We start from the raw sequence: 20,159 nt of genomic DNA, 5'->3' as shown, positions 1-20,159 counted from the left end.
TCCTTGGGAAATCAGTAAACTTTATCAATCCCCTATTTGCAGGTGAGGAATCTGAGACGGGGGCAATAAAGCCATTTAACCTTGTCTTCTTAGCCTGTGATGTAAGCTGTCCCCTTGCTGGCTTGAGCAAGGGAAGAAAGATCACATTGCAGAGAATCTTATCCTAAGAAGATGAGAGCTGGCCAATCACTTGTTAGAGCTGAATTAATCAAGTAAGGGCTGCTAGCTTTGAGAGTGAAAGAATAATTTTCTTTACATCTAAAGCTGGACTGTTCAACAAATGCAATGGAAACCATAGAAACATTTTGAAAATTTTAAACATGATTATTAGTGTGCTCCTCTCTGAAATCTCTGTAAATAATTTATTTATAAATCTATAAATACAAAAGTTTGTGTGCAGCATAATTCCAATGATAAGTAACGTGTATAGATACATACGTGTAGGTGCATATAAAATTTGGAAAAAGGTATTCCAAGATGTTAGTAACGGCTTTCTCTGGATTGTGGACTCACGGAATGCTTCTCCTAAGGCATCTGCATGGCTCTCTCATTTTCTCAAAATGGATTGTGTTACCTTTTTAGTGAATCTTGTCATTACCATGCTACTCAAAATTGCAACCTGCAAGTCTCTTTGAACATCTATATTTTTCCAAAGTGCTTACCATCATCTAACATACCATATTTTCTAATTATTATTATGTCTAATGTTTATCGCCTGCACAGTTGCTGCTAGAAGCTGAGTCCCAACAAGGGAAGGGTAGTTATTTATTTACTTTTTACCAAAGTATCGCCAGACTATTAAAACAATCAGGACATATAGAGGTTACTCAATAATTACTATATTTTCTTAAATAAATATATGTGTGATTCAATAATTTTTATTCTTTTTCTCTTGTTATTATACATTATGAATTAAGCAGTTCTTACTCTTTTATCTAGGGGAAATTATCACAGTATTTATTTCCTTTTCATGCATATCAGGTCTGAACATATAAGTACAGTTATCACAATTAATGGCAAGTGAACTTTTTGCCTGTGAAGTGATCCAAAGCAATCTCGTTTAAAATCAGAAGGAGATAATAGATTTGAATGGAAGCCATCATTCTATTGGGTCCACTTACAGAGGCTGGGCCTGGGGTAGAAGGTTGTCCTTGACTCTTGTATATTACACATTACCCTTACATTATCTTCTTCACAGGGTCTGCAGGGTTTGTCCAAGCTGACTGAAAGGGAATTGGGGTCTTCCAGGTTGACCTGTGGCTGTGGACCCGGTTGTGGAACTAGAGTATGTAAACAGCAATGTTCACCAAGATTTTGTAGAGATGAGGGCTTTTTATGTAGCTGGATTGTGACTGTCTAGGTAATGAGGAAGAGAACTTGAGGGAACAGAAGGCTGACATTATACAAATGCATTGAACATGGTATGAGAGTGGGTCCCATTCCAATATCTAAACCTCCTTCTGCTTCAACTGATTTTAAGCCTAGAGTCAGCCCCTCATTCATTTCCCTACTAGAGAAGTTGTGCCCTAGAAGTCAACACATGGGAGATAATATCATATATACACACCTGGGTAAATTTAATTTATTCTGATAACATTTTCTCAAAGCAACTGCTGAATACACTATATTGGAAAATGCTTTTGAGATTCCCACTGTGAAGGAAAATGAGTTGAAAGTATATGTAAATCAGCAAAATAGAGAGGTCACCATAGTCTCAGGAAAACATATTATTTTTTAATCAGATAACTTTGTCCAATTCTGATATTTTTGTCTAACCACAAAATGAAATTATGACTCAGACTGGAGCGGGTGAACAGGATCACCATGATTGGCAGCTAAAATCAAGGCAAGAAAAGCTCTCCAAGTGTTGTTCATGATGAAAATCAGGCCTGTTGTTCTTCTTTCTCTTTTTTCAAAGAGTGAAGTAGCCCAAGTGCTCCTAGAGCCAAGCATATCTTTAAAAATCTTGACTCCAGACCTGTGTCTAGATTGCAGATGAATACTTAATTAAAGACTGCAAATTGTTTCAATGGCACTAATGAACAGTGCTCTCCATAATCAGCACCAGGCCTTATTTAGCCCATCAGTGATGACTTTTAAGAGCAGTAGAGCTGGTTTCTACACTAATCTGTGAAATAGCAAAAAAGAGAGAGAGGGAGGAAAAAAAAAAAAACTAACATCTTTGCCTTGCATTGATTAGTTTGTAGCCTGGGGTGTTTTGGACCCCAGGTGCAGACAGACTTGACTATGGAGGACTCTGGCCCAGAAGTCTCTTGAGTCTCTCTAAAGAGGCCTGTTCTGCCTTTGTGTCACCGTTAAAAGGACCAATTTTTCTTGGACTAGTTCCATATTGATGAACTTGAAATTTTGAACACTGATGGAACCCTAAGAGCCGGTTAACTGACATGAAAAGTGCTGAGTACTAGTAGTATCATCACGGAAGTTGGGTGTAGTGACTGAGAGCACCAATTTCACAAACCAGTTCTGGATTCCAGTACTGACTTTGCTACTCATTAACCGTGACCCAGAATAAGTCACTTAACCTCTCCAAGTCTTAGTTTCTTATGTAAGTGGAGATAAAGTTGCTATGTCATATAGGGATTTTTATGAAAATGTCAGCTAATTTATGTAAAATGCTTGGCACAGAAGAAGTGATCAATAGATAATAGCTAAGAATGGTATGACCCTAAATTAATTAATAATTCTGTTATTCAGAAGCTCTGCCCAAGACTCGAAGATACTTCACAGCCAAATTTGGTTTTATGTAGCTTTCTATAATTATCACATGTTTAAGAAAGTCTCACTGTTTTCCCTGTGTTAAAAGCATGCTTTCTACCAGGTTTCAAAATTCCAGTGGTTTCAGTGGAGACTGAAACCTCTAACTGAGCCCTCAGTAGTCCCTGAAGTATTAGCCATCCTTTTCTAGTTCAAGAACATTCAAAAAAGCAGCACAAGTCTCTCTGTCTTCCCCTTATACATTGCACACTCTTATAAAATACAGAAATTACAAACCTCTGGAATGATTATTCTGGCTTAGAAAATAAGCAAAGACTGGGAAAAGAGGGTTCAGGTGGAACAAATCCCAAGCACCACACCTTCCAAGCTTCCTTTATAAATTACATCTCATTTCAGATTTTGTTCTGTGCAACTGCCTCCAAAAATATACATCAAAATTGCTTCCATTGTTCCTGTCTGAAAAACCACATTTTTAGCAAAAAGCCAACCTCTGTATGTGTGTTTCCAAAGTGACAAGATATGGCCTCATGTTGATTTCTTCATGGAATATTTTGGAAGTGTGATAAATCCTTAGGGGCTACTCTGAATGTTTCTTTCTTTGCAGCTCAGTCACACACACACACACACACACACACACACACACACAGACACACACATTTTCCTACTCACTTAGGCAACAGCAGAAATCCGGGACCACGTTGAGATTTATTACAAGGTGGTAATAAATAGCTCCTTTCTTTCTTTCTCGTTTTATTTTACAAGCCTGCCCTGATGGCCTCTGGGGATCAGCATGCCAATTCTTCTGTGGACCCTGTGAGAATGGAGGTCAGTGCAACAAAGAAACTGGAAACTGTGACTGTCTTCCTGGTTACATGGGAAAAGCCTGTACCCTATGTAAGTTATTAACCTAGACTAGATGACCAACAAAGTTATTAAAGTTGATAGCTTTATAAATGCTTTTTCAAAACTGCTCTGTGAGCTACAGTGTAAGAGTGTATGTTTTAATTATCTGTTGTACAAAAAAACCTCAATACTTGGTAACAAATCCTGCCAAAACCAACTTTTAATTTGATTCTTTGGATTGATAAGATGATTCTCCCTCTTGTCTCACCTGCAGTCACTGGTGGCTGCTTCTAGCTAGTAGATCAGCTGGAATCAGGGATATCCAGCCTTTTCTGTACATAGCATTTCCACAAGGTTACCTTGGTTGTTGTTCCGTTGCTAAATCATGTCTGACTCTTTTCGAGCCCATGGGCTACAGCCTGCCAGGCCTTCTGCTCCCTCACTATCTCCTGGAGTTTGCCCAAGTTCATGTCCATTGAGTCAGTGATGCCATTCAACTGTCTCATCCTCTGTTGCCCCCTTCTCCTGCCCTCAGTCTTTCCCAGCATTAGGGTCTTTTCCAATGAGTCACCTCTTTGCATCAGGTGGCCGAAGTACTGGAGCTTCAGCTTCAGCATCAGTCCTTCCATTGAGGATTCAGTGTTGATTCCCTTTAAGATTGACTAGTTTGATCTCCTTGCTGTCCAAGTGACTCTCAAGAGTCTTCTCCAACAGCACAGTTCAAAGGCATCTATTCTTTAGCCCTCAGTCTTCTTTGTGGTCAACGTTCATATCCGTACATGACTGCTGGAAGTTAGCTTGGGCTTCCTCAAAGCATCACAGCCTTAAGACAGCAATCTAAGAAAGAGCATCCAAAGGTGGAAAAGCAGAAACTACAATGTCTCCAAAAGCCTACCTTTGGAAGCCACACATTGTTACTTCTGCCACTTTCTGTTGGTTAAAGTAAGTCATAAGGACAGCCAGATTCAAGGGGAGGAGAAAGAGATTCTACTTCCTGATGAGAGGGGTAGTAAAATCTCATTGCAAAAGACCTGCAAGCTAGGAGATATTTGGAACCCATCTATCATAGCATGCTATTTAAAGTTATACTGAAAGGCACTTTAAAAATCTGCTAGACTGTATTTCTCATTCTTGTCAGAGTGGGAACAGATTAGAGACAGATAAAAAGTGATTAGTCAAACTGAAGCTGCTTCAAAGAGTGTGTAGAACTACTACTTTGCTATCTCCTTTTCTGCTTGTAATTCTTGCATAACCTCTGTTAACCCTGCCTGTATTGCCTTCTCTACTCCATCCACCATGAAACAGTTACTTGAAAACTTGAGAAAAGCTGTGGGCTGTATGGTAACAATGGTATTTTTACATTACTATTTCAAATGTTTCTGATCAAGGTTAGCAGAAGTCTAATGTTTGAATTGTCTATGATAATATGAGATGTGAACATTGATCTGAATTATCTGCTAGTGCTTAGAATTTTCTATAAAGCAGCAAGCAAATAAAAGCAGAAACTTAAATGTAAATATAAGGTGTAACAGTAGGGTAGTATTTAGCACTTAGCTAATCATCTGATCATTTGGGAAAATGCATGACTGCCCCAAGGATAACCCTCAAGCAAGAGTGATAGAACAAGGTTGTTGCCTGATGATTTTTCTGGATATAACTAGATCATTCATACTTTAGGACTGTCATTCTGGCACTGTTGACAGCCTTTCAAAAGGTATAAATTTTGCTAGTACAGCAGTTGGCTATCCCTAGCCTACTTGTTTCCTTTAAAAAAAGCTTAAAGGTAATAATTTACATATTCAAAAGGTAGTAACTTGCTATTTCCAAAGTGAAGTGACATTTTCTCTTGCCTAACTCAATTTTAATGAAATAATTATTAAGCAGATAGTGATATATCTGTTTCAATTGTCAGGTGATATAAATAGAGTATTTAGAAACAAGGAGAGAGAAAGATAAACTGTTCATTCTTTAATAGTTATGTTACAACTATCTTCCATTTGAAGATTTCAAAACCAAGGAGAATATATTATGAAAGTCCCAAGAGATTTTTAGGTGACAATTCTAACTTTATTGGCAATCTGATACATAAGATAATACATTGATTTGGATAGGCAAAAATATTCCCCAACTTCTAGACCAGTTCAATTTTAATGTTATATGCTATTATCTGATTTTACACACACAGATAGAAACACAAATTATATAATAATCCTAATAGGATATTTAAGAAAATGAATGAAACCAAAGCATAGGACTCATTAAAAATGCTTCATGTACTCCACAAGAAATGTGTGTGGCATTTAAAAAAGGGGTTTATGTTTGAAGAAACGCATATATATTTTTATAAATACTCTGAAAATGGTGCTTACAGAATTTTAAAACTTAGTTATTCTGCATAATGAACTGTAAAAATACTTGTAGACTATACAAGGTAATATGTTTTAGAGGTAGTAGAGACAAAAAAGCAGTTCTAAAGATATTGGCTTTATATAAATTCAAATTATTAGAAATTATAAATACAAATACTTGGGCAAAGTAATTCCTTTTTAAAAGTGTTGCTTTCACTGTGTGAGAAAACTCTCTGGATTGTGGTAGACTATACATTTTCTTTCTTCTTGATAGACAGTATCAGGGTTGGTGACGGTTATGGTTGAATAGACACTCATACCCTTGATGAGAATGTACCATCTCTATGAAGGTTTAGTCTCATATATCAGGCCTGTTACCAAATAATCTCAGAAGTGATCCCAGCTTTTTCTTTATCCCAGTATTATTTCTACTAACTAAAGTACAAAATAAAAGTAACCTACATAGCCACCCAGAACAAGAATGAGCAAGCAAATCCTATAACACATCAATGGGCTATTGTGAGGCCATTAAGATTCATGTTTTGGATGAATGTGTAACATCAGGAGAATTGACACTAAATGTACATTAAATACATTTAATGTATTTTCTCTATAAATATATAGAGCATTTGTAAATTTGTAAAAACCTGTACACATGTATGTGTGTGGGAAATTGTAGTAGAAAGGAAAGCAGTTGTTAACAATGGCCATCTCTAAGGACTATTAGTGAATATTTTTCTCCTTTTTACATTTCTGCCTTTCCCATATGTACTTCTTAACTATTTTTCCCCTTTACAAGGGAGAAAATATATCATCTTCAGACCAGTCACACACTAAACACGTAAGATAGTTGTCTATTCTTAAAGTATCATCTGGTGGTCTTAACTGTTCCCATATAGTGAAGATGTGTGTTCTTCAGTCCAATTGATCTTGTTGCTCTTTAAGATTGTTTTCTCCTGTTTCAGATGAGCTGGATATTGAGCATAACTTGACAATACCACTAAAATGCTTTAAGAAAGTAGTAAATGTTTCCTCTGGACACTTCACTTCCCTTTTTTCAGAAATCCCATATTCCTTTCCCTTAGTCATTGTTATTACTTCTCTAAATTCTGCCATGATTTCTTATGCGTGTTTACAAAATAGACCCCTTCACTATGAAGAAGAGAAAATTAGAAGAGAATAAGGGAGAAGATACTGAAAGGGGATGTGTATGTATGTGTGTGTGCTTGGTCTTGGTCGTGTCCAGCTCTTTGCAACTCCATGGACTGCAGCCTACCAGACTCCTCTGTCCGTGGGACTTTTTAGGCAAGAATACTTTTGTGGGTTGCCATTTCCTACTCCAAGGGATCTTCTCAACCATGGATCAACCTGCATCTCTGTCATCTCCTGCACTGGCATCACTGCACCACCTGGAAAGCCCCAGGTAGGGAGATAGCAATTCCAAATACAACTTTTAAACATATGATCAAACAAGTTTTAAACATTATATGATCAACTATCATGAAATGATGATTCATCATGAGGTGATGATGGTCAAAATCATTAAGTGCCATGAAAACCCTAATAAACACAGCTGTGAACCTTCTGTAAACAAATTGATAAATGTTTAACTACTGATTCTCTGAAATATAAAAACCCTGTTTTGGTTCATTTGACAATTTCCTGTGTAATATTCCCACCAAGGCAATTTCAAGCAACCAATATGACATCAACCGTCTCAGAAAATTCCCCAAAATTTAATAGGTTGCAAATTAACCACTGGCTTTCCAAGCTGGTATTAACAGCTCCAGTATACCAGTGGCTGGCAAATAATTGTAGCCTGAAAACTTAAAAATCTGAAAGTGAAAGTGAAAGTCGCTCAGTGGTATCTGACTCTTTGTGACTCAATGGACTATATAGTCCATGGAATTCTCCAGGCCAGAATACTGGAGTGGGTAGGTAGCCTTTCCCTTCTCCAGGGGATCTTCCTAAACCAGGGATGAAACCCAGGTTTCCTGCATTGCAGGCAGATTCTTTACCAGCTGAGCTACAAGGGAAGCCCAAGAATGCTGGAGTGGGTGGCCTATCCCTTCTCCACTGGAGAAATCTGAATGATTTCTTAATCTTTACTTTCTGTTTTGATATTAAGAATTCGTAACTTTTCAGGTGTTCATTTTTCCTCTTTCTAAGCAGGTGACTAAGTTGACATTTGGGTTGAATTAAATTAACCAACAAATAGCTTCAACCAACCAAAAACTTGCTATCAGGCTACTCTTTTTTTTTTTGGAATAAAAATTAATTATTTAGTTTAATTGATTTGAGATTCAAAAAATAGACTAAAAATCATTGCATTGCTTTATGTGTAAATTCATACCCCTTATCCTTTTTCTCTCAGTTCACGTAACTGGAATATTAACTCAGATCATGAGGAAACAAGTGGTCCCTCCAACAATCACTAAGCTGTTTTCCATCTTCCTGTAGCATACCTACCCTAAACTAGGGCTAGCATCTCCTAAAAAAGACAATTATCTAAGATAGAAAAAAGAACACTTGTAAAGTGAAATAAGATAAAACAAACAAAAAACTATTAGAACAGTTTTGAGTGTTAAGCATCACCAGGCACAAAGAGGTGAGGTGCGATAATATACTTCCAACCTCTCTGAAGCAATCCTCAATTTGATTTTTAAAGTTGCTATAAAATAAATTGTATTTAAATAATACATTTCCCATCCTTCCCAGCAGTGAGATGCATATCCTTTACCAATCTGCTTCTCGGCAGGCGGTCCAGCCTGATGAAGTATCAGCAAAATGTCAGCTCCCACAGAGAGGTGCAACAAGAGGCAACACTAAAGCAGTGACAGGCCTTTCAAAAAGCTATTGTGCAAATTCAGTTTTAAAATAGGGATGTGGCTGAGGGCTGACGGGTATGTCATTACCAATGCGTTCATCTCCCCATCGTCTATGGGAACGGAAGAGAGTCACAGTGCAGTGATAGAAGAGCTTTACGTTGAAGAGTGGTGGGTCCCGGGGCTGCTCTTTCTCCTGCTTTTATCAACATCCATAATGTCTCAGTTAGATCTTTTTAAAAACATTCAAACTCTTGTAAATTTATAACCTTCAACAAATTACTGATGCCTTACAAAATTCCATAAAGAGTTTTAAGCCCATCATAATTTGCCTATTCTCACCTGTATCCCATATACATTTGTCATTCTCCCAAGCACATGTGCTTTTAAAATATGGTGCTGTTATTCATTGTTTTTCCCCTAAATAATTTTTTCTTCCTTCATTTTTGTTGCCTGTTAAAATACTTCAGGGATTTTTATTTTTCAGTATGTGTAAACAAACAAACAAAACCACTAAACCCTTTCATTGCCCTATGTAGCATTGCCCATCATAGTATATTATAAGTGTCTGTTTATACATGATTAAAATGATCATTCATTTTTTGTATTCCCCAGGTCTTGGTTTACAAGGGATGCTCATTAAAAATTTTCTAGATTCAATTAAAGAACATTCTTGAAACTCAGTAGAGCAGTTTGGAATTAAAGTTTCATAGAAATAATCCATCAAGTCAAAAATAGACATGAGAAACAGAGTTTATGGAACTGAAAAAAATGTAACTAGCCTAAATAAACCAGATTGAATTGCTAGAACTTTTAAGATAACAGTAGTGGTGCAAGGAGAAGGAAAGCTTTTTCCAGGCACCATAGCTTTGTTGATGCTCCATTTCTGAAAGAACTTTCCAGAAGATTTTTTCAAAGGCTTTAATGACTAATAACACCAAACACCATTGAAGATTTTTGTGGTTCTTTGCTTCTTCTCAAGACTTTAGATTTATGCTTTTCTGTACTCACCTCCAATGTATGCAATCATTTCTTCTGAATATAACAGAGCCACATTAGAATAGTGAATAAATGTCTGTGGCTTTTAGTTTTTATAAACAAAAGGGATTTAACTAAATAATATACAATATATAAATCTATGTAATAATATATAATCCAATATGTAGTAACACTGTATAGTAACTATAGGTATATGCTGTACAATGATAATAAATTGCTCCAAGCTCATGCTAGTTGAGTGCCATTTGTATGTTCACTGTATACATCTTTTTCATCAAGGTATGTGTGTGTGTGTATGTGCGTATACTCAGACATGTCTGATCCTTTGTGACCCATGGACTGTAGCCTGCCAGTCTCCTCTGGCTATAACATTTTCCAGGCAAGAATACTGGAGCCAGTTGCCATTTCCTACTCCAGGGAATCTTTCCAAAGCAGGGATCAAACCTGCATCTCCTGTGTCTTCTACATTAGCAGGGAGATTCTTTACCACTGATCTACCTGGGAAGCAATATCCCTATTTTATGAATGAGGAAGCTAACTCTAGGAAGAATTAGGTAACTTGTCAGGAGTTATGTAGTTAGTAACTGAGGACTAGATAAACAATAAAGTCCATGCAAATGCTATGTATAAGGTGAGACTATAGGTATTGATATTAAATAGTGTAGCTGCCTGCTTGTAAAAATTTAAAGAAAATAGAGAAAAATTATGAAAAACCTAAGAAGTCAGGAAGTTTCATTAAGGTTGTCCTTCCTTTTTTTTGGCCTCATATTTGTAGGTTGACAGACATAGCCAAGAGCACTGTTGAAATATCAAGTGCCATAGGAGCCTATGCTCAGTTTAACAACGGAGGCAGGATGTTTTTTGTTTGTCTGTATGCAGCATGTCCAACTTATTTCCACAACCTAAGCTGCCTGCTGTACCACATCAGTAATGATAGTTCTCAGCAGGACCTTGATACCAGCCGGTGTATCTGCCTGTCCAACTGGACTGAGCCTGCTGACAGAAGCTGTAAATCAGAAGCAGATTATAAGTCCTGTTCATCATCTAACATAAATAATGACCCAAAGAATTTTCTTTGCATTTTGCACTTGCTGAGTGGTCTCACAGTTTTTTTTGTTTTTATAGATCTGCCCACTCTAAACAGTGTTTAAAATTCTCTTTGTGTGTTGGTAAATGTAGCTGGCTAGTTGTCTACCGTAATCCATGATTACACTTGCTGCTTGCTTCCAGAGCCCTAAATTGAATATCTGGCAGAGCACAAAATAAATTCTTATTTCTACACAGTGAGTCATCAAAAAGTTCTACTTTCCAGTACACACACCTTTCATATATGTAGATACACAGACCCTTTGTGTCTTATTAGTTTTGTTTGTGGTCACTGTGTTTTGGAATTTTTTATCTACTATGACTGAATATTTAGTTTTACTTGTTGAACATGTACTCATTCTAGTACTATAATTTTTTAGTGTTTAAATATAAGGACTAGTATGACATGAAGTGGAGAAGGCAATGGCACCCCACTCCAGAACTCTTGCCTGGCAAATCCCCTGGACGGAGGAGCCAGGTAGGCTGCAGTCCATGGGGTCGGGAAGAGTCGGACACGACTGAGTGACTTCACTTTCACTTTTCACTTTCATGCATTGGAGAAGGAAATGGCAACCCACTCCAGTGTTCTTGCCTGGAGAATCCCAGGGACGGGGGACCCTGGTGGGCTGCCGTCTATGGTGTCGCACAGAGTCAGACACAACTGAAGCGACTTAGCAGCAGCAGCAGCAGCATGACATAAAGAACACTTTATGTTCTAATTTGGTTTGAAGTATGAAAGTGTCCAGATGCCATTATTTCCTTCATAAGCAAAAAACTTGTGAGTGCTGACCTTATATCTTCTCTGCTTGCAATAGATGTGTACTTATTTTGCCTTAGTTTTCTCATCCATAAAGTGAGACTAACAAAAGACCCAACTCACTAGATTCTTAAGGATTAAATAGGTTAATACATATCATACCTTTAGAAGGCCATTCAGCACAGAGCTAAAATAATCACGATGGTGTGATCACTGACCTAGAGCCAGACATCCTGGAATGTGGAGTCAAGTGGGCCTTAGGAAGCATCACTATGAACAAAGCTAGTAGAGATGATGGAATCCAGTTTGGCTATTTCCAATCCTGAAAGATGATGCTGTGAAAGTACTGCACTCAATATGCCAGCAAATTTGGAAAACTCAGCAGTCGCCACAGGACTGGAAAAGGTCAGTTTTCATTCCAATCCCAAAGAAAGGCAATGCCAAAGAATGCTCAAACTACCGCACAATTGCACTCATCTCACACGCTAGTAAAGTAATGCTCAAAATTCTCCAAGCCAGGCTTCAGCAATATGTGAACCATGAACTTCCAGATGTTCAAGCTAGTTTTAGAAAAGGCAGAGGAACCAGAGATCAAATTGCCAACATCCGCTGGATCATCGAAAAAGCTAGAGTTCCAGAAAAACATCTATTTCTGCTTATTGACTAAGCCAAAACCTTTGACTGTGTGGATCACAATAAACTGTGGAAAATTCTGAAGAGATGGGAATACCAGACCACCTGATCTGCCTCTTGAGAAATTTGTATGCAGGTCAGGAAGCAACAGTTAGAACATGGAACAACAGACTGGTTCCAAATAGGAAAAGGAGTATGTCGAGGCTGTATATTGTCACCCTGCTTATTTAACTTATATGCAGAGTACATCATGAGAACCACTGAGCTGGAGGAAGCACAAGCTGGAATCAAGATTGCGGGGAGAAATATCAATAACCTCAGATATGCAGATGACACCACCCTTATGGCAGAAAGTGAAGAGGAACTCAAAAGCCTCTTGATGAAAGTGAAAGAGGAGAGTGAAAAAGTTGGCTTAAAGCTCAACATTCAGAAAACTAAGATCATGGCATCTAGTCCCATCACTTCATGGCAAATAGATGGGGAATAGTGGCTGACTTTATTTTTCTGGGCTCCAAAATCACTGCAGATGGTGACTGCAGCCATGAAATTAAAAGATGCTTACTCCTTGGAAGGAAAGTTATGACCAACCTAAACAACATATTCAAAAGCAGAGACATTATTTTGCCAACAAAGATCCATCTAGTCAAGGCTATGGTTTTTCCTGTGGTCATGTGTGGATGTGAGAGTTGGACTATAAAGAAAGCTGAATGCTGAAGAATTGATGCTTTTGAATTGTGGTGTTGGAGAAGACTCTTGAGAGTCCCTTGGACTGCAAGGAGATCCAACCAGTCCACCCTAAAGGAGATCAGTCCTGGGTATTCATTGGAAGGACTGATGTTGAAGCTGAAACTCCAGTACTTTGCCACCTGATGCGAAGAGCTGACTCATTGGAAAAGGTCCTGATGCTGGGAAAGATTGAGGGCAGGAGGAGAAGGGGACGACAGAGGACGAAATGGTTGGATGGCATCACCGACTCAATGGACATGGGTTTGGGTGGGCTCCATGAGTTGGTGATGGACAGGGAGGCCTGGCGTGCTGCAGTTCATGGATTCTCAAAGAGTCGGACACGACTGAGCAACTTAACTGAACTGAACTGAACAGGATTAGTTAGTGAGGGTGTTAAGACTGGAACTCAAGTAGCAAGTTTTAGTGAATAGATATGGAAAATGAAAATTTGACCATTGAAAATTATTTGGTGTATATAGTTTGAAATATGCTGAATGACACATATGTGAACAATTACTTGTTGGAAAGTCAGATCCTAAAAACCTAAAGGAGAAATCAGAACTAGTAGGTAGAGGTGTGAACCATCAGCATAGATGATTTGGGCGAGATAACTAAGGAGAAGACACTAAAGGGGAAAGCCAAGAAGACTATGAGAGAAATTTGCTAAATTCCCTACATTCAGGGGGATCTAGAGAAAGGGACAGAGAAGGCAATGGCACCCCACTCCAGTACTTTTGCCTAGAAAAATCCCATGGACGGAGGAGCCTGGTAGGCTGCAGTCCATGGGGTCGGGAAGAGTCGGACACAACTGAGCGACTTCACTTTCACTTTTCACTTTCATGCATTGGAGAAGGAAATGGCATCCCACTCCAGTGTTCTTGCCTGGAGAATCCCAGGGACGGGGCAGCCTGGTGGGCTGCCGTCTATGGTGTCGCACAGAGTCGGACACGACTGAAGCGACTTAGCAGCAGCAGCAGCAGACAAAGTGAAACCGACAAGTGAGATAAAGATTTACTTAGAGCAGATGTTACAAACTGGCAGCCTTAGAGCTGAATTTGACTTGCAGATGTATTTTGAATGGCAGGCAAACTCCATTTTAAAATATGTGATTCAATATTTTAAAAAATCAGATGTAGGAACTCTGGACACATCTTCCTGTATGGGAACAAACAGTTACATTTGATCAGTTCACACCTCTTTATTGGAGGGCAAGCCCTCTCCTATTGGTCCTGGGCCCACAGCTCTGTGGGAATTAACCCACAGGGATTCTACCCACTTTCTTCTGGGGGCAGGACCTGTGTTTGTGACTCCTGCTTTAAAAAGATGGAAATAGGTGGAAAAGAAATAGAATGACCCAGATATAATTCCAGAGAAAGATGGCTTTCAAGAAGAAAAGGATAATCACTGATTTATATACGTTCAAAAAAGAAAAGAAAAAAAAAATAGAAGGCAACTTCAGGATTTGTGATTTAGGACTTGGTAATTAAAAAAAAAACATGAAATATCAATTTAATTTAGGATTAAAATTGAATGGTAAACAAGTAAATTAAAATAGCATCCCAGGAAGCTTGACAATGAAGGAAACAAAATGTTTAACTCATTTTGTTCTCTATCAACAAAATGTTTAAAATTGTCTTGCCTCTTCAAGGATACATTATCCCTTCTGACCATCAACATACATCATTTTCTGTTGATGGATCTGATTCATTCTTGGTCCCTCTCACTCCTGAAGGTCAGGTCCAGTGTAGTCATGATGGAAAAGATTCAGAATCCCTGAGAATTATTAATGTTGAAATGAATCAAATACCTGGATATTTGCTCTCATGTGAAGCATGCAAAGAGTATATTTAAATGATTCTGCTGATATGTATTTGGAAAAATATGTAACTTTTAAAACTCATTGAATTTTTCTATTGTTGAGTTTTAACTTCTCCCTCTTCCTTCCTTACATACACATACACACACACACACACACACAATTTATATCATATATACTGAGACACAGTTTTTTCACATTTTAACATCTCTAAAATTAGGTAGTATCTTATAAACTGATAGCACAACAATATATAATTATATCATAACTTTCTAACGTAGTCTATTCTCTAAGTACACGTTGAAGGCAAGTGTCTTTTACTATATTATGAATAATTTCCATCTTCTGGGCCCAAAAGGAGATAGAACATAGAGGGAAAAATCTAATGAAATCTGTGTATTAATTTTCAAGCAGTTTGAAGTGACTCAGTTGTAAATGTCTGATGGGTCATAATAGCTCTTTGCAAGATGGAATAAAAAACTGCCTATTGACTTCAGAAACAATAGTGATGCACAGGCTGGGAGATATCTGAATTTTTTTTTTCTGTATTAAAAATGATAGGCCCAAGAAACTAAGGAAAAGAAATTGTCCTATTTTAAGATACTGTCGATCTCACTGTGTTCTTGTGCCATCATTAATCAATGGTCTGAGTGTAGAGAAGAAAGGGAAGGAAGCTTGGCAGACAATGAAATGTGTCTCACTTCAGCACAGCAGCAAGGAGCTCAGACTTCCTGGACAAGCCTACCTTTGTGAGAGGCTCCACATAACTAGTGTTTTGCAAGCTCAGTCTGAAATTTTGTAAATCTTGAGGCGGAAGTTCTGTAGTATCACTGAAATTGCCTATGTATTGGCTATTACTAGCAAATTATGGGAGAAGGCAATGGCACCCCACTCCAATACTCTTGCCTGGAAAATCTCATGGCCGGAGGAGCCTAGAGGACTATAGTCCATGGGTCGCTAAGAGTCGGACACGACTGAGCAACTTCACTTTCAGTTTTCACTTTCATGCATTGGAGAAGGAAATGGCAACACACTCCAGTGTTCTTGCCTGGAGAATCCCAGGGACGGCGGAGCCTGGTGGGCTGCCGTCTATGGGGTCGCACAGAGTCAGACACGACTGAAGCAACTTAGCAGCAGCAGCAAATTATATTTCCTTATATTATAGAATTGTGAAATATCTCCATTGTATATTTCAACTCTGTGTTGCTAAATTTACATTTAAACTTAAGAGAATGCAAAGTGATAGTGCTAGCCATACCCATGTATAGTATACACAAAAGTGTGCATTTTGCAGAGAATGTCTATAATTTAAACTATGTGGTCCAGCAGTCTGATGTATTTTAATAATCATCTCATCATAAAAGTTGTTTAGCACTTTATGCTTTACAAAGGATTTTCATCTCTATGATCTTGTTCAAAATTGGAAAATTATCTAAGGAGAAACAGTGGTTTCTACCTTAGTACTACAGTTCTGTTGAAATGGTGAGGATGCCAATTCTAGTTATATTTAGCCTCTTAAGTTATTATTGCTATCAATCTTGAAGTATGTGTTCTTTATGGTATCTAATACAAAGTCTTAAGATTCAACTGTCTTGGATCTTATGTTCTCTTTTCTCTCTTATTTTAGCTTTTTGAAAATGAACAATAAGACTGTTCTGGTTGAAAATATATGAAAAGACTAGAGGACAAATAGTTTTAAGAGTGCAAATGTTTGCAAAGGCCAGCCTGTGTAAAGTAGCACGTTCCACATACTTAGTATTCAAATACATTATCCACCTGACAAGATAGTAAAATATCCTACTCATCTGTTCAGGACTAATTTTTTAAATTTTAATAATTTAATTAGTCTCTAGCACGGCCTTTTAAAACTTTGCAAAGAATATTAATAACTCATTAAAGATTAATTATGTGTCAGCTTTGAGGTCAAAGAGTTGGAGTGGTTTTTAGTTATCTGAATTAAAACGCATCTGCTCTGAAAAGGACACAGTAGTGTAAGACTCTCTGCCTTCTTCACCAATCTAAAGTTCTTATTTGTTAAAACATGTACACACAGATGTTAAACATGGGTCTTTGACAATTAAATGAGAAAATGATGGCCATATGCATACTAGTCTAGAAGTTTAGTACAGAGGGATGTCTTCAAAGACTGGTTACCTTTGGAAACTTCTGTGACTTACAATGCTAACTGGAGGACCAGTCACAGATATGCTAGTTATGATGAAGTCTTCCTCACGATCGAAAATCTGCTTCTTGTTTTCATGGAGTGGAACCATGGAATTTAATGGAGCAAGAGTTTGAGAATAAGATGATCAATGAAAAATAGATATCTAAGTGGAGAATAGAGGAATTCTGAGACATGAATAGAAAGGGGAGATGGAAAGAGAAGAAAGTTCTTAGAGGAATCTGTATTGTTACAACTTTGATGTCTTCATATAGCCAGCAAAAAATGAAAAAAGCGAAAGACAGCAAAAAAAAAAGCATTAAAATTGTTCTAATCAAAAATATTTATTTAAGTCATTCATGTATTTAGAATATGACTCCTGATGAATCAGTTTTTTTTTTCGTTTCCCCTATTTTTAAAATTGGAATAACAATAATACCTTTGATGTGGGATGCTGAGTGGACCAAGGTTATTATAAAAAATCAACTACATGGCCTTCACATTTAGATCTTCAATAATGAGTAACTCTTATTGTGATAGTTAATTTTTGAAGTATCCAGATATTGCTTTCTAAGAACTTTAAATGTTTTTTAAAAAGATAATCTAATGAACTGTGCTATGTTATTTAGCATGATTGTATAAATTTCTATAGTCATTTTCACTACCAATTTGGGGGAAATGATAGTTTCTCCGACTTTCAAAGAGTGCATTTCTCTCATTGTATATGCCTGTAAGTCCATTCCCAAAGCTTCCTGGTTCTTCGTAAAAAAAAATAATAATAATACTTTGGGAGAATTATATTCCTTCTTGGACTTCTATAACTTAAATGAAAGACTCTGCCAGTCAGCACCACCAGTTTTCCCTTGTTCTTGGCATACAGACCATGAACTGGTTTCCAAGGCAAAGCATTCAATAATCTGTATGCAAAGTAGTATTTTTACATAGCTCTGAATGTCATATCCAAATGTAAAGCTGCCTGTTGCCTCAAGTGTGAAATTCACTCTCATTTAAATTTTGTGTTTCTTTGCAGCTAGTGATGCTGGTATTTGCAGACTTGGCCATGAAACACATGTGATGGTGGTTAAAAGTAGTAATAACTGTGACCTCTCCCTTCTTGCTTCTGTCTTCATGAAGAGGGTTTTATGTGGCAGCTATCCTTGGGCCAAAGCAGGAAATCTGCAAGAGTCAAGGGAATAGAAATGTTTATTTTTTTTTTTTTTGCCTTGATGATATTTTACAACCTCCTCCAAGTTGTAGATTTTTCAATATGTTGTGATCACCAGTGTTTTTAGAGAGCCCATGTTTAAAATTTTATGGTTTCTTTTATCATTTGAATTCAAATATGTAATAGATTGGATACTGGGTTAGTTTCAGATGTCTTTACCTGGGAACAATCTGCTCAGTAATTAGAGTTTGGTTTTTAGGAAGAAAGAATATTAGGATGTTTGTCTCTGTTCACTTACAGAGGAGCACCCTGGGACCAACGTCCCACTTGGCACCTGTTCATGATGATTTAAAGATACTAGTCATTTTCTGAATGCATTTCATCTTGAGCTCCTTTTGAGGCTGATTTCAGTTCAAAGTGCCAATTGAGGATGAAAAGGTTACTAGAGAGTTTGCCTATTCATGATGCAACTCCCTTTTCATCTGGGTCCCCAGTTACCCCATGCCAGGATCACTTTTAATCTTCCCACTGCTTTTCTCTACTGGCTGCAGCTCCTTTGAACTACCATTTCTAATGCAAAGGGTCAATGACAAGAGAATAGTGTCTCTGTGGTTAGAGCCAGACCTCCCATTTAGGTAAAGCACTTTACCAGAAATCAGAATTTTTAAAGTCATTAATTGTAGTACTTGTATGAGTTACTTTGAATTGTACCTCACATGAGATAGCAAAAACAATAATAGTGGCTATAATCTAGGATCAAAAAAGGGATGCAAAAAATAGCTTTTCTTTAGAGAGGGAATTTCTTCATGACAATGCTGGGCAAGATTATGTACTTACTGCTGTATGACACATTGCCTTATAATTTGATGACAGAAAACAATAACTATTCATTATTTATTTAGAGTCCAAGTATAGACTGGGCAGTCATGCTCTCAGACAATGCAGACTCAGCTGGACTCATGTGTCAGTGGGTAGCTGGCAGGGCAGCCATTTCTGGCTGGTGCAAGCTGGCCTCTTAGGTCTAATCTCACAACTGGCACACTATCACTTCTGCTGTAGTCCACTGGCCAAAGCAAATAACAAGGCCAGCCAAGGTCCAAGGGATGGAGAAGAAAACTTCACCTCTAGAAGGGAGAAATTGCAAGTGACATTGCCAAGGGCAGGGGTTCAGGGATGGGAGGAGAATTGGGGATGATGTTTATGATCAGTTGGCCACCATTCCTTTCTCAGATTATGAGGGGCAGTGTTGAGAACCCCTCGTGTACTGCATCTCACCCACTCTTTTATGCATGATAATCTCCATCAGTCAAAAGTGAGATGTGAAGTGTTGAATTCTCTCTAGCCTTCAGTGAAGTTAGTATGTGAGAAAAATAACTAGGTAGCTCCAGATTGCTGTTTTGCACTGGTTAATACATTTCTGCTATGTTTAGTTTAATACAGATATAACTTCTCTAATGGAATGTTGATTTTGTTCTGAAAGTGTTTCATCTTCTTACTTTCATATATGTATATATATATGTGTGTGTGTTTATATATATGTGTGTGTGTGCATTAATGGCCTTATATATATGTATATTTGCACATATATGTGTTTTTATATATATCTGTAAGTATACACACACACACACACACACACTTCCTATTCCACTTCTGCCAGCTTGCTAGCATCCTTGCTAGTCTTTGGCCCTTTGAGACACTACCTTGACTACTGATTACCCTAAAGTTCACTGCCCAGAAGGGGACCTGCTTCAACAGGGCAAACAGTTACCCTGCTTCAACAGGGCAAACAGTTACTCTGTAGAGAGGGAAGATGTTAATAATCCTGTTTATACATCCCTTCATATGATAGTTCTAATAAAAAATCCATAGGGCTCAGCAATGGGGGCTTGAAATCTGGCCCATAATTTTGCACCTAGGGTAGCTGCATTTATAATCTTCTTTCAGCTGTAGTGTCATCATCCCCATTAAGAATTTAATGAGCACCAACAGGCCTGGCTAATGTACAAAGCACAGAGGTAACCATATCCCCTTCCCAGTAAGCTGTTGCTTGATTACAGAGTTACT

At 37.8% G+C, this 20,159-nt stretch overlaps 1 protein-coding gene across 1 annotated transcript in view; it reads left to right on the top strand.

Annotated features, from left to right (window-relative positions):
• Window positions 1-20,159, top strand: part of LOC133252773 (EGF-like and EMI domain-containing protein 1) — a gene marked incomplete at its 5' end in the record, with an annotated part of 608,340 nt that overhangs the window by 510,122 nt on the left and 78,059 nt on the right. Inside the window, one exon of the mRNA XM_061425692.1 lies at window positions 3,499-3,630. Within this exon, the coding sequence (XP_061281676.1) occupies window positions 3,499-3,630 (132 nt within the window). The remainder of the gene's footprint in view (window positions 1-3,498; window positions 3,631-20,159) is intronic.

This window comes from Bos javanicus, chromosome 1 (genome assembly GCF_032452875.1).
Source record: "Bos javanicus breed banteng chromosome 1, ARS-OSU_banteng_1.0, whole genome shotgun sequence".
Classification (NCBI taxonomy): Eukaryota; Metazoa; Chordata; class Mammalia; order Artiodactyla; family Bovidae; genus Bos; species Bos javanicus.
This window is presented reverse-complemented; position numbering and strand designations above follow the sequence as displayed.